Source organism: Paramormyrops kingsleyae, chromosome 20 (genome assembly GCF_048594095.1).
Source record: "Paramormyrops kingsleyae isolate MSU_618 chromosome 20, PKINGS_0.4, whole genome shotgun sequence".
Lineage (NCBI taxonomy): Eukaryota > Metazoa > Chordata > Actinopteri > Osteoglossiformes > Mormyridae > Paramormyrops > Paramormyrops kingsleyae.
In genome coordinates this window covers 6,694,465-6,716,881 of record NC_132816.1, presented here as the reverse complement: position 1 = coordinate 6,716,881, position 22,417 = coordinate 6,694,465, and the positions used below count along the sequence as shown (strand labels likewise).

General features: G+C 47.9%; 1 protein-coding gene across 2 annotated transcripts; it reads left to right on the top strand.

Moving 5' to 3' along the window:
• The first annotated feature begins 427 nt into the window (after positions 1-427).
• Positions 428-16,711, top strand: LOC111850806 (actin-related protein 2-B-like). 2 transcript variants are annotated; one of them, XM_072703694.1, is made up of 10 exons: positions 428-580; positions 6,534-6,644; positions 7,415-7,429; positions 10,443-10,658; positions 10,853-10,925; positions 11,228-11,364; positions 11,803-11,952; positions 13,345-13,490; positions 14,279-14,411; positions 15,453-16,711. In XM_072703694.1, exons 1-10 carry the CDS (start codon positions 533-535, stop codon positions 15,621-15,623), a joined length of 1,200 nt encoding a protein of 399 aa, XP_072559795.1. In that variant the 5' UTR covers positions 428-532; the 3' UTR covers positions 15,624-16,711. The 2 variants fall into 2 exon arrangements, with proteins under 2 accessions (XP_072559795.1, XP_072559796.1); XM_072703695.1 differs by lacking the exon at positions 7,415-7,429.
• The last annotated feature ends 5,706 nt before the right edge of the window (positions 16,712-22,417 follow it).

Here is a 22,417-nt window from a genome sequence, read left to right as displayed (position 1 = left end):
TCACCAGTTCACCTACAACTTATACGCATATGAAATTTCTTATTACTTTGGTCAAAATGTAATGAACGGTAAACACTAAAACAAAAAAAGGGTTATCGGTAATAATCAATATGTTGCGTCTAAACCAAACAGTTTCCGGTGCATGAGCAGACTGTCTCGATCAAGCATTTGTCCATATACAGTAGTGTTTTTCTGTCACTCGGGTAAAATTGCACACGCCCTTTCTCGGCCTGCACCCAGGGTCTCTCTTGTTCATTGAAAGAAAAACACCGCCTCCTCTCGGCTTTCTTTGGCGTCTCTAATTGGCTGGGATGTGCGTGCCATTTATTGTCATTCTCAAATAGGAACAAGGGTCAAACCCATCAGCCACATGTAATTGGCTATTAGTGCTGTTAATCTCATAGAGGGTCGGACGGAGTGCGTCACGTGTCAATTGTACCGGAAGAAGCCCTTTCCGCGAGCCGGGGCGGCGATTTCCGGCTTGTTGAAGAAAGTTCATCAGGAACGGTCTGTGGGTTCCTGGATTTTGAAAATGGACGGACAAGGAAGGAAAGTGGTGGTTTGTGACAATGGAACTGGGGTAAGTCTGGGAGCTTATTGTCTCCCCTCTTTCAATCTCCGTAGTCCCGTGTTTTCTCGTGATGCATTTTCATGCCTTAACATTGATTTTCTGAAACAGGAAGTAGCCAACCAGTCGGAATGTTAGCTAGGTGGCTAACTGGGTGGACTGGTAAAGCAATCTGTCTGTCAGCTTGTCTGGGATGAATTCGTCATTTAAACTGGTGCAGTCTGTATAGAGAGGATTTTTCGGTCAGACACACAGTTCCATCTTGCTTTTCTCTCAGCAAAGCCGTGCCGTTAATGTGCTGGCTCTTCCTGCTGCCATTGTGACTGAGGTCTGCAGCGTTAGCTGCTCATCCTTCCCCAGTTAAAAAGGCACCACAGCGACCAACTGAATCATGCAACTAGTAGTAGGTAATGCAGCCGCTATGGGACAGATTCCGGTCTCCTTAGCAGTTTTTTGATTTACATGGAAGGATATTTATACGGAAAGATGTCAAGGCTTCCGTTCGGTAAAAGTGGCATCTGTCCAGCCTTGTAACCCCAGCGGGCGGCTTATAGGATGACAGCCGATGGACGTGCCCCCATGCGGGATGCTTTCAGCTCCTCCTTTATAACTGAATTAATATCAGATCCAGCAGGGCGAAGCTTTCGTAGTCACATTAACCACCTGGTCCGGGGCTTGCTTTAAACTGAGATTACGGTTGGACTCCGCTATCAAGGAAAGGGGGGAGTTTGACGACGCCACGTCTTTAAAGATGGCACCGGTCTACGCTGGTTCTTCTTTTATTTTAAATGAAATGTAATACTTTCCCATCATATGTTCTAATACCTGCGAGGTGTCCACTTCTCTCCGCTTCCCCGGGCTCCGTGTCCCTTTTGCAAACGGAGAGTGAAACACCAGCTGTCTGTTAAATAAATAAATAGCGTGATACGGTTTGCTTGTTCTGCATCATGCATTTACCAAAATATCTTCATCCCGCCTAATTTATAATAGTCTGCAATCTGCAGGCGTTCTATCCTTTCTATAGTGCCATTGTCTCCTGCTTGGGATAGGATCCAGGTGGATGGATAAATAAATAAATAAAATAAATGACTAAAACATTACGTGCTCGGATTCCTCTGGTGGCCGAAGTGGTTTACTGGGAGCCGGCGGTAATGAGGCTACTTGGAAAATTTACACTGTAAAATAATAAATGCATACAATGGAAAAATTATTAAATTGGGTATGTACAAGGGGCCCTACTAAAGCATAATAAAATGTTTCCAATGCCGTTTTATCCAGATTCCAGTACGAGTTTTGTAAATGTAAAAAAACTATGTCACTATGAAATATTTATTTTTAACTATGCGGGTCAGACTAATGTAGAGCACTACATTATACTGGAACCCTTGGAACGTAGGAACGTTTTTTTTTTTTTTTAATTAAAAAAACTACTTCTCTGTGCAGTAAATTTGCAAAAAATTGCTAATGTAAGCAGCGTTGTTTCATTCCAAAACCTAAAGCTGCACCAGCTGTTAAAAACTCACAAAGTATGCCTGCAGTTGGAGTTTAAAATCAAGGTTTTAGCAAAACACTGAAGCAAAATTTGTGCCCTGTACATACCTGAAATTTTAGCATCATGTATATCACCTGAAATGCAGAACAGCTTTATATCTGACAATATTTTTTATAGAAGGATATATGCAGGAGTAATTATGTCAGAATAATTTTGGGTTCTTTTAAAATGCATTTTTATGCTATTCTGTCTGTACTTCAATTTTTTGAAGCATTAAAATGTAAGTTTTACAGACACTTTGAGTGCCCTGCAATGTGCTGGCTCCCTAGTTCCTGACTGGGTGTTCAGACCTTCTAGGACCCTCATGGATGGATGGATATGCATTTTGAACTGGCTTACTGCATATTTTTGACAAATGTAATAGTATTAAAAAAAACAACTACAGACTTGTATGAAAAGAGTCATATGATAAGCCTTTGGGGAAGGGTATGGTCATTTTTTTAAAATGCATGAATGAATGTGGTCATCTTGAGTAGATCCCTGCGAGGTTGTGGGGTCCGGGTGCTCTCTCTGAACAGGACTGAATGGCGCTGCGTTGAGTGCCTCGTGTATCAGGAAGGCAATCTCGTAAAGGACATTCTGGACAGTGTCCGCTCCCTCACGTTCTGTGTCCCTGCTCCCTGGTCTTCTGGAGCAAACTCTTGCTTGTGTTGGACAAGTCAGCATGGCCGGGTGACCCCGAGAAATATTCTGTTTGATATAAGATCTCGCCAGCCCAAGTGGATTGGCATACACATGATTGCCTGTAGACTTCTGGAGAATCATACTTGTAACAGTTTTGTTTATGAAACAGCTGAAATGGTTATAAAACCATAAAATGTGTAACACAGCTAACGAATGGCCCAAGTGATTGTTGTAGGAAATGTACGTTTTCCCTTAAACCTCATTTGATTGTTTTGGTCTTTATTTTGAATGAAGATCTTTATTCTTTTATAAACCTCTTTATGCAACATACATTTTACAATTGAAACGGAACAAGACAGAGAGAAAAAAACAGAAGTTTCTACATGATTAAATGTAACTCTTTTCCATTCTGTATTGCTTTCAATATTCACTTTCAATTGTTTAGCAAATATTATGAATGATCCCCAAATTCTTTCTAAAAGGTCTCGTTTGCCTGTAAGGTGATATATGCGATTCTCTCTCTTGGAAATTTTTTTTAGCATTTCCCGAAACCGATGTTTAATAGTTGGCCTGTTAGGACTTTTCCACAACAAAGTAATCGATCTCTTGGCCAGGGGCAAGCAAAGGTCCGGAGAAATGAGTTTTTTGTATTCTAATTTTGATCTTTATGAATCTAAACCCAATAGAAAGAGTCTGGGACCAAGTGGATTTTTTTTTTGTCTTTGTTGTTGCATCTTTAATTTTTCTGTTGTAATGTATAATCTCATTAGCCAATTATATTGTAGTATTGATGTGTGCTAGATGATATTTTCTCTGTGTTGGAGCAAACTATAGCCCAGTTTTTTCAGGAATTTCATCTCAAATCTAGTTCCCTGCTTTCAGTTTATAGATGGAGCTCTTCATGGGCCAGTTTATAAGTTTGTAAACATTTGAGATGCCTAAACAGTTTTTGTCACCTTTTGTTCTAAAGAAGCCTGCACTGGTTTAGTAAGTGTGTTATTTTAATTTTAACATATAACGTTTCTAGGTTGTAAATACTTTTAAAAAATGCTGCTATTGGATATTAAATTTGTCTTTTAGTTTTTATTTTGATCACTTTTTTAAATCCGTAAACATGTTTTTAAAACTGAATTGTGCACTTCTGTACACTGTGTTCTACCTTCACACAGTTTATACAGCATGCTGCTGTGCCTCTGGTGCTGTGCCTCTGGTGCTGTGCCTCTGGTGCTGTGCCTCTGGTGCTGTGCCTCTGGTGCTGTGCCTCTGGTGCTGTGCCTCTGGTGCTGTGCCTGGATCAGAAGGATGCTCCGCTTTTTTTCTGTTGGCCTGTAACCTGAAGATCAGACTCACTTAAACCCTCAGATAACGTCTGTTGTTTTTTGTTGTTCAACCTTAGCCTGGACTCAGTCTGTGCCCTTTACTGCAGAACTAAACTTGCCATCGGGATGAGTACCTGTGCTGGTTGATCCTGGTTCGGAGGCAGCTGGTCAGTGATGTGGAAGTAATTAGATGGATTTGATGGTTATATTAAATATCCTATAAATACAAAAGGGAGGCGATTTAAAGCTATCAAAGGTCAGCCTAGCACAGCGCCACCTACAGCCAAAGGGATATCAGAGCCTCTTTTCAGGACCTACACTCCAGTCTCCTCGGGCAGCAGCGCTGAATGTGTCAGAGAGACCTGTGGAAATGCAGAGAAGAGTTGCTCTGGGTTGAGTCTTTCTCTTCATCTGGAGCCCGAAGAAGAGTTTGCGGTAGATGAAGATACAAGCCAGCAGCCCCCGAACGAAACGGAGGGCATGGCGAAGGGCTGCTTGTTACCTGCAGGGGAGGCCAACGTGGCTCCGCCTGAAGAGCCCTACATGATGGCTGGCCGCTTGCTTCTTTGTCTCTGAAAAGCTCTCGCTGTCGCCGTGTCCGTCGGCTCGAGAGGAAGTGGGAGCCACTCGCAAACCACAGCCTCAGGCTGAGCTAATGTGGCTGTCATGCGTACAGGGGAAACGCATCACTGTGTAATGAGATGACCGGAGGCCGTCTGTGCTGCTGTTTTTACAGCCCTGCAGTGACAGGTGGCGCTGTTGTCCGGCCATCTCAGGACAGAGCCATTGGCCCAAAGGAGCCTTTTGTTTTCTGTTGTGGTTCGAGTGCCCGTCTGCAGAGAGGGACCCCTTTAAGCGGGACTGCTTTCTGCCCTGCCTTTTGGGGGCGCTCTACTACTGTGTCTGTCATGATTGGTGAAGGATATTAGCGTGTTGCTAGGTTCAGGTCTTTAGGGGGGTGTAATGAGTTTTCTGATAATTGGTTGTGAGGTCGTCATGGGCTGTGGCCTGGCCAGATTCAGAACTTGGCGAGATGGTTATTTGAAGCCCAACATGACTTAGAAATTAGTGCTGGTTGGGGGGGGGGGGAGAGTCAGACAAGGCTTTATAAAAGCAGGCCATCCACCCGTCTGTCTGTCCGTCCATCCATCCATCCATCGCTTATCCTGACCAGGGATGCAGTGTAGGGTGTACACTGGATAGGATACCAGTTTGAGGTACGGGAAAGATATAATTCCGCTTCTCACCATTTTATTGTTTTATTGCTAGATTCTGTAAGTGGTTAATTATTTACCGCCCTGAGCCAGGCTGTGTGTGATATTTCCCTCATTGCTGCCTGTTGATGGTGAGATGGTGATGGTAGGCGGAGCTGCCCCTGGATAGCACTGGTAGGTTTGTAGCCCCATATTCCCGCCCTCGCGTCATTCCCCAGCTTTCGCTGACTCCGGTAGGTTCAGAGGGCTGTATTTTCCAGGTTTGGCTGTTTATTTTTTTCCCCATAATCATCCACAGATCGTTTCCTCTACTTGAGGGAAAACTCGCTTTCTTAAAAGATGTTAATCTTGCCGTTTCCGGTAATGTCACAAAACGGACGTCTTCTCATGTAGGTCGAGGCTGGAGGTGTGACCTTGTGGGTTCTGGCTCAGTATGTAACACTGGCTTAAGAGGCTCGTCGTGTTCATAGAGGCTGCCTTGTGGTTCCATCATAAAAAATAACTTTAGCAAGGGATTCTTGTGTCACCTGGCAGGCATTCTCTGTCTGCAGGATTTTATGATTTAGTGGTTTTATTAATTTCAATTAATAAGCTGTATATTGTCCACAATATAAAATCACCCATAATGTTGACAGCTAAAAGGGTCTTTTAGATTCTTATCAAAGATTAATACTGTGGTCTGTGTTCATTTACTATATGCACATCTGATCCCTATAACCAGGTTTTTCCTTTGAATAGTTTCATGAAGTAGTTAGTTGTGTGAGTCTGGAGTTTCCTTGCTGGGGTTTGAGCTGAGATGCTTGCAGTTACCCGGCTGCTACATGGCCTGTCACTGTCAGACGGCCCGCTGGAGACTGCAGACACTCCACGCGGTCCCCCCCCCCCCCCCCCCCGAGAGTTTCCGGACGTGCTTCCGGGGACCACAGCCGCGCTCACTAATGTGATCCTGTCATCCATCCATCCATCCATGCATTTAATGGACAGGGTCCCTGGGGGGCCTGGAGCCGATCCCAGGCAGGACATGGTGCCAGGCGGGGGTGCACTCTGGATGGGATGCCAGCCGAACACACACACACACGCTGATCATTGTGTCGCTGAAATGCCTGTTTAATCACTTATCTATATATAGGAATAAATATGTTTGTCAGCTAATCTAGTGTTTCAGTGATGAATAAAATATGCAAAGGACTGTAAATGATCAGCAAGTACAATAATTTTCTCTCTCTCTGCCGCCCCCCCCCCCCCCCCCCCCCCAGTTTGTGAAGTGTGGCTATGCTGGTTCCAACTTCCCCGAGCACATCTTCCCAGCCCTGGTGGGACGACCCATCATCCGTTCTACGGCCAAAGTGGGCAACATCGAGATCAAGGTAGGCCGTCTGCCTTCCCTGGGCGCCCGGGCTCCTGCTCCCCCCGAGCATCGCCTCCATCTCCGCCCCCCCCCTTGCCCAGAGCCTCTGTTCTGATACCAGCTGTTATGATGCTGACGGTCCCTCTGATGTATCCCAGTCCGAAGGCCCTTAACACTGGTTACACCACTATGTCTGTCAATAAAGATTAATGCTTCGTTATTTTCCTGAGTGTTTAACCCTTTTAAGGAGTATTTGAGGACTTCCGGTGCACATTAAGTCGTCGTGTTCAGCTTTCTGATGACTGTTAAATGATTGAGTTTTTCAGGATTTGAAGGGTTTTTTTTTTTTTTTTAAATGAGCTTTTCTAGATGAGTTTACTTGGTGTTTTATCTCTGCTAGATAGGAAACGCCGTTTGCCCCCAGCCCCTGGCCAGCTGCCCCCTGCCGCTTAGTGGTGGTGATGGTTTGGCTCAGTGCCAGGACCTTTCCTCTTTAAATCACACGGAGTTGCATTTAATGCAGTGCGGTGACTCCATCGCTGGCTGAATGGGACCCCCCCCTGTCCTCTAGGCAGCTGCTGGTGCCTTAAGGACAGACACTTCTCATGTTGCTCCAAAACCAGTGTGTGGTGCACTTTCCCAGTGCACCATGGGTAATGGTGACTCCAGTGCCTCTTGTAATCACCTTGAACCAAAGCCTCCATCCTGCTGCCTCTCTGCCTCCTCTCCTCTCCTCTCTGACCTGCTTCCGCCTTCTCTCTCTCCCTCTTCTTTCACCTGTTGAAGTAGAATAACAAAAAGATGGTAAGTGTGGCTTGGCGTGCCCCCCCCCCCCCCCCCCCCATTTGCTTGGCCGCGGACGCAATGCTGCCTTGCTTGGTCTCTCAGCAGTAAGACTTAACTCCCCCCCCCCCCCCCAAATTTTTTCAAAATGTCTTGTTTCGTTTTTTTTCTACTTCTCCTTTCTATTTTCCCCTTTCCATAACCTGTGTTCAGTTGAATTCTTTTTTTTACTATTACTATTATTATTTATTTTTTTACTTTTCTGGCTCAATACATAGTACTTCATGTCTGGTAAAGGCCACAAGTTTGCCCACAGAGGAGAATTGCACAAAAGAACGAAACTAGTTTTCACATGCGACTGCAGAGATACGTCCTGGCCGTGTATTTAGCAGAAGTAAAGTTGAACGCAATGACCATTAACCGTTTCCTTTTAGGGAAGCTCGCTGTTAGACATTTTCCAGCAGTGTGAGAAGCCTCTGCGTTAAAATGGCCGCCCACTCTCGTCTCGGGCTGTTGGCATGTAGCCGGTCAGTTTGATAAATCGTTGAGATCATTGGTTAGCACCTTCTTCAGCATGGCTTCCTGCCTGACACATGTGACTCATTTCTGGACGGCTGCTACAGATACATGATTTATCTGACTGACCGCTATTTTTTATGCTAAACTAGGAAGGATTTGACTGTTTTCCTGGTACCTAGACACCATCGTTTGTAGGGTGCAGATGTTCGTTTGCCGTCGTGAGGGTCCGTGCCCTATATGGAAAAGGAAGAGCTGCACAGATGCACAGATTAGCCTTAATATAGCATGTCACCCACCATGATGTTCAGCTCACAGCCAATTTCCCATAGTAGCCAATAAGGAATTTCCAGTTTCCCTAAGCTTCTGCGTCCTAAAGCGGCCGTCCTCCATTCTGAAGATGAACTGAAACCAGCGTCTTTGAGCTTTGGGGTCTCGGTTATGTGGAAGTATTGCCAGGTCCCACTGAAAGATGCCCGGTGGTGCGGTCGGGGTCACCGGTTCAAACCCCAGTGTCGGCACAGTCACGTCACTATTGGGCCCTTATCCCTGCTTTCTCAAATATATATGCTGCTTTGCATAAAAGCATCTGCTAAATAAAATAATTGACCTATCAGCTTATGGATGGCGCCATCTTGTGGGAGACTGGAGTGTGCGGCTATTTTAGTTTGCGTCTAAGGATAATTCATGTTTACGTGTGTTAGTTTACAGAGAGGAGAATACTCGTCCTGCGTTCGGTTTTTAATTTCAGGTTCTTAATAGAAATCCCCCCTGAATAGAAATGTAGTCATCTGCCATCACTCATGGGACCCATTTATATTTCATGTAGCTGAACCCAGTAAAACCCTACACCTAAAACATAAGGCATCTGCTATTTTATACCCAGGACCTGAGACGTGTTGGCACGCGTGTCATCCATATAAAGCTATCGCCAGTTTTTTACGGCGATGAAAGCACAAAATTTTCCATAAAGTCGTTAAGATTTCACCTCCGATAAAGCAGTGCTTTGAGAATGAGGCTTAATGAGCTGTTTAAAAGCACCTATCCAGACAAGGAGTGACATATGCGTCACTCAGACTATTGTAGCAGAGGATCTGAGGTATTTTCACGCTGCTCAGGGACTGTGAATTTTTTCAGAAGAAGCCCTATATATCGGCAGGTGCTCAGGAGAAAGATCTTGAAGGTTTGTGAAGGAGGTATAGTGAGGGTAAAAAAAAAACACTTTAAACTGCAGAAGAAAGAAATTAAGACTTACAGCAATGCAGTGTCAATGGATGTGGGTATAACGGTTACTAACGTTGGAGTGCATGTTGATATCCCACTATGCATGCTGGGTAATTAGTGATGCAAAGCTCAGGGAGCTGCCTTCATGAGGCTCTGCATCTCATCTCACTGAGCTGTTTGCACTCTTTGCAGAGCCGAAACGGACTGACTACTCATCCATGTGTTAATGCAATGGGGGGGAAAACGGGTCATGTGAGTGACTGGGAACGGAGACGTCTGTGGCTGCGTCAGTTTCCCTGTAGATGTCATTCAGTGGTTGCCTGCTTTCCAGATGTGTTTGACTCTAAATGAGCAGTTTAGTAGTGTGGGATCTTGTCTGTGCCCGCCTACTCCAGTCAATATGGTCAGATGAATTCATAAAGGACTGGAAACAAGGAATTTTTATTAGGAATTATTAACTTTTTGTTTCGGGACAGCTTTCCAACATTTTTTCCCCCCCCCTCTGTGTTTCTGGACCAACTCTAGTATACAAAATTGCATCTCCACATGTTTAAAGGGGAATTTCCTAAGCAAGACAAAACTTCTCGAATTTGACATTGTGACCGTTCACCAAAAGGAGCAGTGAGGCTTTGAAATCCACAGTGGGTTGGATTACTGTAGACTGTCCCCCACCATTTTGGTTTGACTCGCCTCCCATTGGTTACTTCATTGACTCCTGTTGGATTAAACCAATCAGTGGCTGACAGGGCACGGTACTCTAACCTATGGCGCACTTCAGAGCCTCATTTTGCCAGTCACGATCTGAAGCTCAAACCTCCCCCCGTTCCATCAGAGGAAGCCACTGCCCATGTATGTGACCCCCCCCCCCCCTTAGCAGTACATCATCACAGCCATACCTGCCTTGGTGTGTCCTGTTCTCGCCACACTTTAAACCTTTTGACATGGCCAGCGCCCAGTCGCCTGCTCTGCCCCCGAGCATCCATGGTAGGCTAGCGTTATACATTGGGTGCCGCATGTGTGCTGTGACATCATTAACCATGTGACGCAGCCAAGTTCAGCCTCTACACCCCATGCGTGTGTGACTTGTCTCCTCACTTTAGATGAGTTTAGTGGGTGGGTGCATTTTGGAGGCCCGCATGTGAATATTTAGCCAGTCCTTAAAGAAATACAACCAGCGTTCTTCCTCTTAAAGATCAGGCTGCTGTAGACCCAGAATGGCTCAATAGTCATATGGGACATTGGTGCCACCACAGCCAAGACTATTAACCTGAGCCCCACCCCCCACCCCCGGCAGGACCTGATGGTGGGAGACGAAGCCAGCGAACTGCGCTCCATGCTGGAGGTGAACTACCCCATGGAGAACGGCATCGTGCGCAGCTGGGACGACATGAAGCACCTGTGGGACTACACCTTCGGACCCGAGAAGCTCAACATCGAGTCGCGCAACTGCAAGATCCTCCTCACCGAGCCGCCCATGAACCCCACCAAGAACCGGGAGAAGATCATCGAGGTACGGCATGCGTGTGGGGCTGCACTCTCCCCCGGGTCTGTAACCTGAAACCATTCAAAGCCTTTATGCACTAATGGGAAGTTGATTTTTCCTGGTGAGTGGTGACCTTTACTATGGCCTTGCTGTGCTATAAACACATGTCCATGCTCTTGTTGAGCTGATGTCAAGGTGGGCGCCTCTACTCTCGTTTTCAGGTGATGTTCGAGACCTATCAGTTCTCGGGTGTTTACATTGCCATTCAGGCAGTGCTGACACTCTATGCTCAAGGTAGGAGAGCGACTCCTTTCCCACTCTCCCATGCAGTGAGGTAGTTATGATGTGTTATTATCGGTACATATGCCTGTTTACCTGAGTAGTATCTGTTCCTGTGAAGATGCTGCCACCTGGTGGTCATATTCAGCTATGTTACTTCTTTTACTGAAATCATTTGGTCTTTTTCTGTTTCATTACTGTTTATTATTATTCTACTATTCATGGTATTGATTTGGAAATGAATTTCTTCTAAGTAAAATCAAAGTGGTGGAGAGAACTTCACATAGCGCTGTCGCTTGATCCGTCCCTGCTCTCAGGTCTGCTGACGGGTGTGGTGGTCGACTCTGGTGACGGAGTCACACACATCTGCCCCGTCTACGAGGGCTTCTCCCTGCCCCACCTGACCAGGCGGCTGGATATCGCAGGGAGGGACATCACCCGCTATCTCATCAAGGTGCCCCGCCCCCTTCCCTAAGCTGCGACCTCAATGTGCCCCGCCCCCTTCCCTAAGCTGCGACCTCAAGGTGCCCCGCCCCCTTCCCTAAGCCGCGACCTCAAGGTGCCCCGCCCCCTTCCCTAAGCCGCGACCTCAAGGTGCCCCGCCCCCTTCCCTAAGCCGCGACCTCAAGGTGCCCCGCCCCCTTCCCTAAGCCGCGACCTCAAGGTGCCCTGCCCCCTTCCCTAACATCTTACACTTACTGCTCACATATTTATCACCATGGCTTTCTTCAGCCTCTTAAGGCTTCTGCACAGTACTGACAATGTAATGTGATACACAGCGTGATGTATACAGAGTTACTGTACGTATGCATCTGGCCTGAGCTCTTTTCACTGGCTGTGAGTCTCCCGGTGATGCAGCCCCTCCCTGACTCCGTGTCCCACCCTGCCACAGCTGCTGCTTCTGAGGGGCTACGCCTTCAACCACTCGGCAGACTTCGAGACGGTGCGCATGATGAAGGAGAAGCTCTGCTACGTGGGCTACAACATCGAGCAGGAGCAGAAGCTGGCACTGGAGACCACTGTGCTGGTGGAGTCCTACACGGTGCGTCCCGGAGCCATCATGGCGGCCACATTCTGCGAATTACCCACAATACAACTCGTGCATCATACGTCCTGTGAAGTTATGCTTCATACATCCTTGAAGCTTCCTCATTTTGAACATTTATTAAAATATTAAGGCCATATCCCACAATTCCTTTCCAATCCAAACCCAGCCTATTTAGAATGTGAATAGCGATCTTCAGCTGAGAGCAGTACTGCATGCCCCCGATACAAGTAAAACGAAGAAAGGTGACGTGGTTCACTTTTTTGCCTATTTAACCTAATTTTAAAAACTTTAATACTTCCGACAATTGAAGTTTTGAAAAGAAGACAGATAACGGATTTAGTCTGTTTTTTTCATGATTCTACAGCGAGATTTCAGCGAGATATAAACTGAAATACACGAGAAAGATACGCGGTCGACGATGCCCTCGTCCCCAGAGCGTTAATAGTAGTCACTGCATCATATTTATCGCTTTCTATATTTATATAGTCACAGTTTTTCATTTTTAATTTCATCTACCAATAAACTGTGAACGGGATTTTATTGTTGCTACTTTTCTTGCTCTTCAAACTGCCTTTCCAAAGTGATGGGTGTGGGGTGCAGTGACATTCCAGACTGATGGGCCATTGACAGTATGCAAACTACTACAGGTGTGAGGACACCTATCTCATCAATATTCATTGTGAAGACCACTGACTTTGAGAAAAAGAGTGTCACTCTAAAGTGCTAACACTTCAGTAATCAAACCACATAAAATTTCAGAATGTCACTTTCACCTATGTGTAGCCAACCCCTGTGTCTATAAGCTTCAGAGCTCAAAAGTCTTGGCTAGAAATGTCTATAATGTGATTTTTTTACAATTTCTCAGCATGTCTGAAAATAGGTTTTTGAAAAAGTATATGTTTAAAGTTGATTTTAACAAAAAATAGAATACTAACATTCTAAGAGGTCTCAGATTATTGGTGCTGAGTTTGTGCTGAATAAAAGCAAATGTAACCCTTTGGGATAAATGTTTTTTAGATCAGTGAAATATTTTAAAATGTCAAGGCTTGTCAGACTACCCCGAAAGTGGAAAAGAGGCCTCAGACCCTAGGGGGTTAAGAACTCATGAAGTAGTCCTTGTTTCCACATAAACTGGATTTGCTGCCAAGTAATCAGTAGAGAAAATTCCCATACAGGCCATTATCAGTGCTAACTGGGCCAGGGGCTTGGAGCCCGGAAGGTGGCTCGATGTGTTTTCCTTTTTCTTGGGTGACTGTTGTGATTTTGTATATTCAGCTGGTTTGCTCAGTAATTTAGGATTTAGTTGCATTATAATGTGAACCCAGGTTCACGAGACCCCGCTGCTGACAGCTGTGCCCCCCCATCCCCCCCCCCCCCTCCCGGCAGCTCCCTGACGGCCGGGTCATCAAAGTGGGCGGGGAGAGGTTCGAGGCCCCTGAGGCTCTGTTCCAGCCCCACCTGATCAACGTGGAGGGTGTGGGTGTGGCTGAGCTTCTCTTCAACACCATCCAGGCGGCCGACATCGACACCCGGTACTGACCCCCCCCCCCCACCCCGCCGAAGTCCACTGCTTTACTTATTTGAAAGATCACACCTTGTGCCATTTACACCTTTCATTATTCAACCAGTGGACATTTGTTGATGTTGGCCGATGTTTATATTGTCTTAGAATAATAACGGGAAAGCATATGGGAAGTGTGAAATGTTACACTGGTTTGGGGATTTCCACTGGGAACTCCAGCTTCCTCACACCTTTCAGCGTAATGCAGTTAGATGTCGGGTCTCGGAATTTCCCATATCACATATATGCAAGTTCAACCATCATAAAGTGAGGAGCATTTGTATACCTTGTACTCTTCTGCATAGTTCCGTTTCCTATAAAAATTCCTGTGTTTTGCCTATAATTGCAGCAGTGGCCTCACTTTATGCTGTAGTGATAGTGACTGGCCACCAGGTGGCACATTATGGGCATATGTGTGAGTGTGTGCCCTGTGGAAAAACTGGCATCCCATTCATGGCGTACCCCAGACTTGTGCCCTGTATTGGCGGTCCTGGGTGAACTGCTGGAAGATGGACTGATGCGGGCCACCTGACGGTGGGCCAATCGCAAGTGCTGGTTTCAGATCTCAGCCCCAGGGCATAGGATAAGAACACATGGGAAGAAGCCATTTTATTCGCCAGATCTACTGTTGTGGTGCGTCAGTGTGCTGTAGCAGTAACGATAACGATTTCTTCCCCTCTCACCCCAGCCTGTGTGAGGCTGTGTTTTTATCTGGGAGCTTTTGGGATTTGACGGTGTGTTACCCCTTGTGACCACCAGGGCGGAGTTCTACAAGCACATCGTGCTGTCGGGCGGCTCCACCATGTACCCAGGGCTGCCGTCGCGGCTGGAGCGCGAGCTGAAGCAGCTGTACCTGGAGCGCGTGCTCAAGGGCGACGTGGACAAACTCTCGGTGAGTGCCGACCCGCCGCGTCGATCCGCCCCCCGACACCGGCAGCACGGGCAAACCTCAGTTTTAACTCGGGTTTTAACGAAGATTAAGGTTGTGCAGATGCTCCTCGATGCATGATGGGCCTATCGGAACCCATCGTAAGTGGAGATTGTTGAATATGATAAGAAAATAATGACTCTACATAATTACTGTAACTGAAATACCAGTAAATTAATTGGTCCAAGTTGATCTGATCAAACACAGAAAAAAACACGGTATGGTATATTGTTAAACACTGTAGGAGATGTTTACGCTCACCATTGCTACAGAGACTACTGCAGTCTCAAGGCATCAGTACAAAGTATCGTCCGGCATATCGCCAGTGGCTGTAATTTATGCTGGTGTGACACTGACTGGCCACCAGGTGGCACATTGCGAGCATATTTTGGCAGCGTCGTTACATTGAAACTGCATGGCGAATCCTCTGACTTCTCCTAATGCAGTCAAGACAGGGTTGGCCAATCGCACGGTGTTTCACATCTTGATCCCTGGGCATTATTTACGATCTGTCGCTGGGACTCCGCTGAAGTCTGCCTTTCATGGCTGCGTATTTAAACATCAGTCAGTTCCACATGAAACAGACACTGTTTGGGCTGTAGGCATCTAACTAGCTTCCTGTCTAGAAGAATGGACACTTTCAATAATTGGCCAGCTTGAAGCACTCTGAGCCACTCAGCCTTTTCAAATGTGTGATTTAGATTATTATTTTTTTTTAATTAGGCTACAAATTGTAATTAAATTTTTCCTTGAGTTTCCTTGTTCGGTATGCATTGAAACAATTAGATGTGTAGGACCGGAATCCTGCTAATTACACCCAAATGCTTTAATCTTGATGATCCCCGGTGTGTATGTGCACGTTCTGGTTTGATAAACTCTTACTGACCATTTGTGTGGATGGATAGGATTCCATAAAACAAACTAACATGCACATAAACCTTTTACTACATTTCGCCCTCTTTGCCCGCCCCTCCCCTCCCCGCCCCACCACCATTCCCTTCATAGAAATTTAAGATCCGGATTGAGGACCCCCCTCGACGCAAGCACATGGTGTTCTTGGGCGGGGCCGTGCTGGCTGACATCATGAAGGACAAGGATAACTTCTGGCTGACGCGGGAGGAGTACCAGGAGAAGGGCGTGCGGGTGCTGGAGAAGCTGGGGGTGACCGTCAGATAAAGCAGCGTCCCCCCACTGCACCCATGATATATATATATATTCATATATCTCTCTTCCACCACCTCTTTTGTTTTGCTAGTTATTCCTCATAAGCACTCATGTCTGGTTGGGGGTGGGGGGGGTGGGTGGGCATGTTTGTGTTTGGTGGGGGGGGGGTGGCAGGGATCAGATTCACATGACTGGTGGAAGATTTGAAGCATTCCTAACAACCTTTGGATATATATACATTTTTTGCTGCCCTTGGTCTGGCTGCCGAGGGCCGGGTCGCATCAGCGCCTCCACAGGGGGCCTGGTCCAGGCGAAATTGCTTGCAATCAGTGTTCTTATTGTCTGCCCACCCCCACCCCCCCCGAAACTCTACCCGTTTTGTCCCGCCCACTGGGGCACTCCAGAGGGTGGGCTTGTTGCCCATGAAAGAGAATTTGGGTGGAGGGGTTTTGTCTATGTGTCTGCCTCGTCCGAGGCCATTCCGGACACCCCCCGCCCTGCACCCTAACACGGGTGGGGCATTCCTGATGGAGCGAGCTCCCGCCTCTGCTCCCCTCTAATGAAGCGCGGAGGCAGCGGCCCCTCCTCGCTTTTCCTTTAATCGCCATGGCGACACTATCTTGGGGCGAAACGGTTCACAGGGTCAGAGTTGCTCTTTCTGGGATCTTTCCTTCCATTTCCTCTCTAAAAGCGAGTACATCCCGTCTTTCTTACACGGTCCAATAAAATTAATTAAGGGACGGGGATTACTTTGACTCACTGTGCTGTTCAGGGGGGGGCAGGGGGTGTTAATAATAATAATAATAATAATAATAATAATAATAATAGTAATAATAAGGATGATGATGATGATAAAACAAACTCTGACTCAACACCAAGACGTTGGGAGCTGGTGTTTACCTTCCTGTTCGACTCCTGTATATTGGACACACTTCACGTTCTCTATATATCATTTTTCTTCTCCATAAGGGTTCATCCAGTGCCAACTGCAGTTATTGTAACTGGGTCTTTTGTTCTTTTATTTTGCTTTTATTTTTCGTTTTGTTCATAGCATAACTGCCTAACGCTGATTTAAATAAAGCAAAGTGATTTATAGATAATGTGTGCTGCCAGTTCATTGAAAGAATTCCTAATGGCCGGATTTGTCTCTGGGGTCTCAGGATAATCGCATCTGTGTGTGTGGGCAGTGAGAAACTGCTCTGGAATTGCCCCCCCCCCCCCCCCCCCGGGCCTGCAGTCTGGCCCGCGCCACACCGGGACGGATTGCTTTAATAAGTGTGAATGCTTATTTGGCTTGGCGGTGTGGATCTGCAGACCTCCGAAATCCTGATCTGGGGATAGAACTTCCTTCTGGATGACAGGTTTCCCAGTGTGACGTCAGGCTCTGAAACGAGTGCAGCGGTGCCGACTGGATTGTGTGTGTGTTGCTGTGGGAATGCAACTTAAATGTTATAATATTTACCGTAGGTCTGTAAAAATCTTGTATTTCTTTTGAGAGAAGCCGTGGGTTCGAGTCTTGCTTCTGAATGATACCGGAATGGCTCACAATGCAGTTATTGGCTATAGCTAGTGGAGAGTCTGGCTATTAATTAACTGCAGATTTGTATACATCTAAGTTCGGCTAAATTAGCCAGTCGTGCATCATGAATATTACATGGAATGGTCCGATTTTACGATATTTGTGCACATGAGGGTATACGCATGTCTGTTTACATGCGTCTGTCACATGTTCTTTCAAATAATGTGGGATTAGCTTCTGGATGTCAGACCAAACACGCCGGTTCAGGAGAACCGTATTCTTCCCCGGGTCTGTTTGCAGAGTGGCGCTGGCGGGGAGAGAGGGCGCCAGACTGCTCCTCGTAGGCTCACGCAGTGATTGGTCAGGCCCCCAATGACATGGGTAATCCGTGGCACTGGGGGCCTGACGAATCACTGTATGAGCTGCGCTGTGGCGATGTGCCTCACCGTATGAGCTGCGCTGTGGCGATGTGCCTCACCGTATGAGCTGCGCTGTGGCGATGTGCCTCACCGTATGAGCTGCGCTGTGGCGATGTGCCTCACCGTATGAGCTGCGCTGTGGCGATGTGCCTCACCGTATGAGCTGCGCTGTGGCGATGTGCCTCACCGTATGAGCTGCGCTGTGGCGATGTGCCTCACCGTATGAGCTGCGCTGTGGCGATGTGCCTCACCGTATGAGCTGCGCTGTGGCGATGTGCCTCACCGTATGAGCTGCGCTGTGGCGATGTGCCTCACCGTATGAGCTGCGCTGTGGCGATGTGCCTCACTGTATGACGCGAGACCTAAATTCCCGACTGGTATCCATGGTGAAGAATCAAGCATGTAGATTGAAGCAATGTTTTTTTTTTTTTTTTTTGAGGGGTGGGCAGAGAGTTATGTCTCGTGATCCTGTGGTCTTTGATGCATGCAGGGGGGTGGGGGGGCAGTGATTCACGCTTTCCCATCCGTGTCAAGGACTCTCACCTTGTTCCGCTCCACAGGAGAGAAGTAGGCGGAGCAGAGCGATGCGCTTGGGCTGCGGGGGGGGCGGGGGGGGGGCGTTTGAACACCACGGGGCGTGCTGGGGGCGCTTTGCGGGCCCCATTGTGGGAGCCGGCCTTGCGGTTCATGCTTTAAAGCCGTGATGTTTGACTGCTGGGGGGGGGGGCTTCTGTCCCACCCCATAACCCTTTGACAAGGAAACGAAGGCCAGAGGGCCGCACTGCACCCCAGCGTGTTCGTGGCGGCCTGCGTTACCGCCGGGGGTCTCGCTTTCTCCCTGAGCACTGAGCCTTTCCCTGCGTTACCGCCGGGGGTCTCGCTTTCCTCCTGAGCACTGAGCCTTTGCCTGCGTTACCGCCGGGGGTCACGCTCTCTCCCTGAGCACTGAGCCTTTTAGCCGCGACGCACCTGCGGGCTTCAAAAGCGCCTCCAGCTACCCAGACTGGGCTCCTTCATTCATGTCACTTCACACCCACGCAGGGAGGGAAATACTCCCCCTTTTACTCCCCATCTGGAACGAACCGTGCACAAAATCTCGCCTGGGTTTGATGCCAGGGCTGGATCCGTTGTGCCAAGAGTAGGATAATTAACCTGAGCGGTTTCAGCAAACGGCCTAACTGTAGAATATGTGTTGATTTGCTAAGCAAATTAGACCAGATCCGATCCACCGCGATGGTTAGAAAAGCGAGCAAGAGGTGGCAGTTTGCATTTCATTATATACTTTTATGTGAAATATATAAATCAAATGATTACCATATATACATATAATCTAAGCAAGTATGCAGCAAAGCAACAACTGCAACAGTGCTAATCTAATGCAATACCGTGCCTGTCCAAGATCGCCCCCCACAGGGCTGTGTCTCCTGGCTGACTGGGCCCCAAAAGGTCTCCTCTCCCCTTGAGTGATTCACCCGACGCGGCGGCTCCATGATCCGTGTATGACGGCGATAATCGGCACAAAAATAACAGCAAAGTTTCAGGCGATACAGAGCATTAAGGACGCAGAGCTGAAAGGACACAGACCCCAGTCGCTCCCTTTTCCATCTCAAGCCTTCGCAAAAACACACACAGGACACTGAAATGAAACAAAGAAAGACACTTCCTGTATTTCTGCCTCAAGCGATGAGTCCGATCCCAAGTGGCAGGGACGTACGGCCTCTGAGGGACATGCTTCACCACCCTGCTTCCGAGGGGTATTTTCTATAGCGTGTTATATTGCCGCCCTGCAGTTTGCAGATGTGTGATGCAGTTCCCCCAGGGGCGACAGGCTTCCCACGTGTGCAGAGCTGAAGGCCACGGGAGACCAGCATGGCGCCCCCCGCCCTGCCAAACACATTTGCAGGGGTGGGGGAGCTCTATTTGTGGGCAAGGAAGGAAGAACTTTTTTGGAGGATAAACAGACAAGGCCACAGTGAATGGAGGTGGGGGTTGAAGGACGACCGCAGAGGGATAGCAAGTAGGGAAATATAGCACTGGGGTTGGGGGGGGCTTTCCTGACTGACCCCCCCCCTCCCAGCAGTGTTGTGCTCTCCTGACACTTTTGCCCCCCCCCCCCCCATCAGTCTGCATGCTTTGGAGGATTCTTATTACTGTGTGTTGTTGAATATTTACAAATATACTTCAGCACATTAAAACTATAAAATGTAATCTAAAAAAACAGACCATGATAAAGTAGCTTTAATATTAAAATATTGCATATTAAATGCAGTGTAACCTGTGACAAGAGGCTGTACCAAATGGGCCATATTGAAGGATGGAGTTATCAGCAAGGCCAGGTTTCTAATGTTGGCACCTAATGGAGTAATAATAGACAGGGAGCCGGGGCCTGATATTCCAGGTGTAGCTGCTGGGAGGAGACGTTCCACCGAGCCCCGTAAAACGGCCTTTTTAAGTGCCTGAGTAGTGCACCAGCTGTGTCCCGCACTGGACGCGGACGTGTCGCCGTGTTGCATAACAGCCTCCCACCATATGCTGAAAGAGGGGCCAGCCTGCTTCTGTCCCGGGGATTTAGGATCTTATCTCCTCCAGAAAGCAGCCAAAAGATGGCGGCAGTGGGGTGGGTGGGGGCAGAGCCAGTAAGAGGAAGTAAAAGTCAAACCATTAGTCTGCTTAGCGCCAAAACGCAGCATGTCTGATGAAACACGGGAGGATACCGGGCTGGACAGAAATGGGCAAGGACTGCCTGATGGGCCTTCTAGACGTGGCAGGCCGGGGCGGTGGCAGGCCATCAGTCTTTGAGCCATCTTATGGGGGATGAAAGAGACCCCAGTTTTGGTAAGGGGAGGCTAAAGAGTGTTTCAAAGTCGCCAATCAGAGATGAGCAGGACCCCGCAGATCCCGGCATGCTCTACTTCATGGACAGGAAGTTAACCCCCAACTGCAGAGGCCTGCCACAGGGGGTCACGCCCCATAAACGAGGTCCCGCCCACTAGATATCCCACCTGTGATTGGTTCCTTGTTCTTCCTTCTGGTTCTCACTGGATGGCAGACGCAGTGAAGTGTTGAGAAAAGGTCTACAATAACAGGGAGGCCAGGTCATGTGACACCACATCCCCTTAAACCTACGCTGAGCAATTTCGGTCCGTATCAGTGATGCACGTTCATACCCACCCACGCCTGATCCAGGGGGAGATGGGTTGGGGTGTGCTGTGACACGCTGGGAAAGTCCGGGTGAAGGTTGGAGTGCTTTGACATCATTTTATATATGACATGTAGTTGTAGCTGCCCATGCTAAAGCCGCTAAAGGCTCTCAAATTCCAACTTGCAGGACAGGATTTAAGCAGAAAGCCGTCGATCCACCTCAGGCCAGATGGGGTGTCGATCATCCTGGAGACTCGCGGTGAAGAAAAACAGCTGTTAGTGGGGCCTCTATGCACCTTGTACCCGGCGCTCAGCGCCCCCTGCTGGCAGCCTCAGATGCTCTCGAGAAAACCGATGCTGCAAACCAGATAATGGACATCGCCAACCAAACAATGCCGGCCCCCACCCCCCGTACGCCGTGGGAAAGAGTCTCAGCCGGCTGTTTCTTCAGAGGATGTGGAGACTCTCTGCGTATTTATTATTTATTTTCCATTATCTGTGCACAATAACATCCTGGGGCACCCTCCACTGTGCTTGCAGGGGAGCGGAAACGGGGACAAGAGAATAATCACAGGCCGGGGGGGGGGGATAAGGCCGTGACTGCCGGGGGCTACTGGGGAATGGGAGACGTGTTTGTCGTTTTGGCGCCGAGCGGCTGTTGATCTCACAGAGGAACATCCCGGGGGGGGGTGGAATACTGGCGGTGGATCTCCGTGTCGAGTGAAGCTGCTCCCTCATGACATCATCTCCGCCCAGATCCAGAGCAAAACGACCTCACTAGCTTGTTACCCAGTTTTCTCCCACCAGAGATCGAGTTGCTGCTCTCTTCTCCCACACTGCATACTTGTTACTGTTTTCTGTCCACAATCATATAATGTCAGACTAAATTTTTGCAACTCTGAGTCGCATATGACAATGAGGCTTCGTACGATTCTGGGCTGCGGTGTTATTGCCAGACAGCTGACGTAAATGGGAAGGCGGCGCACCCCATCGACGGTGCCTATAGAGTCCGGCAGAACGTGGCCGCAAACCATGATTTAGAGAGACGCGTATATGAGCCTTCAAGGCGCATATAACCCCCACCAGCCATGTTGGTGCAAAGAGATCTGAGGGATCTTTTGGGGGTTAAAACATAGTAGGCAAGGCAGGTGAGAAGGATATGGTCGCCAACCAGCATGTCTTTTAGAGCAGCTGGAACCTTCCTCATCAAAGATAAGCACGGCAAGATCATTTACCCATTGTTTTCAAGGTAAGAGGACTCATTTACTGCAGCTTTCACTGTTCAGGGAAAGGGCTCTGATGTTCATATCGCTAAGGATGATGAATGTTTCCTTTCTTTCCTAAGACATGGAGTGTTGATTCTATCTAAACCACCATGGCATCATCCTTGTGTGACCAATGAAAGCCTGGATGAATCACATTTCACCCACGACTTACTGCTCACCATGAGTTTGCCTGTGACGACGGAATCGAATCGGGAAGGTTCTCTACTGACAGTAAACCACCTCTTCAAATCCTGGTGGCAAACCAAAGGCGCTTTGGCCGACTTGGTTATTTTCTCGGGTAGGCAGGACCTTTTCTGAGGCTGAAGAGTGCCACCTCCAGGCTCGGAGGGCAACTGCAAGCGATCCAAAACATTAAGATGAACTGAAAAATTGAGTTTCAAAAAAAAAAAAAGACCACTGAAAGCAAATGCGCCGGCTGGGCCGAAACAAAGCGCATTGCTT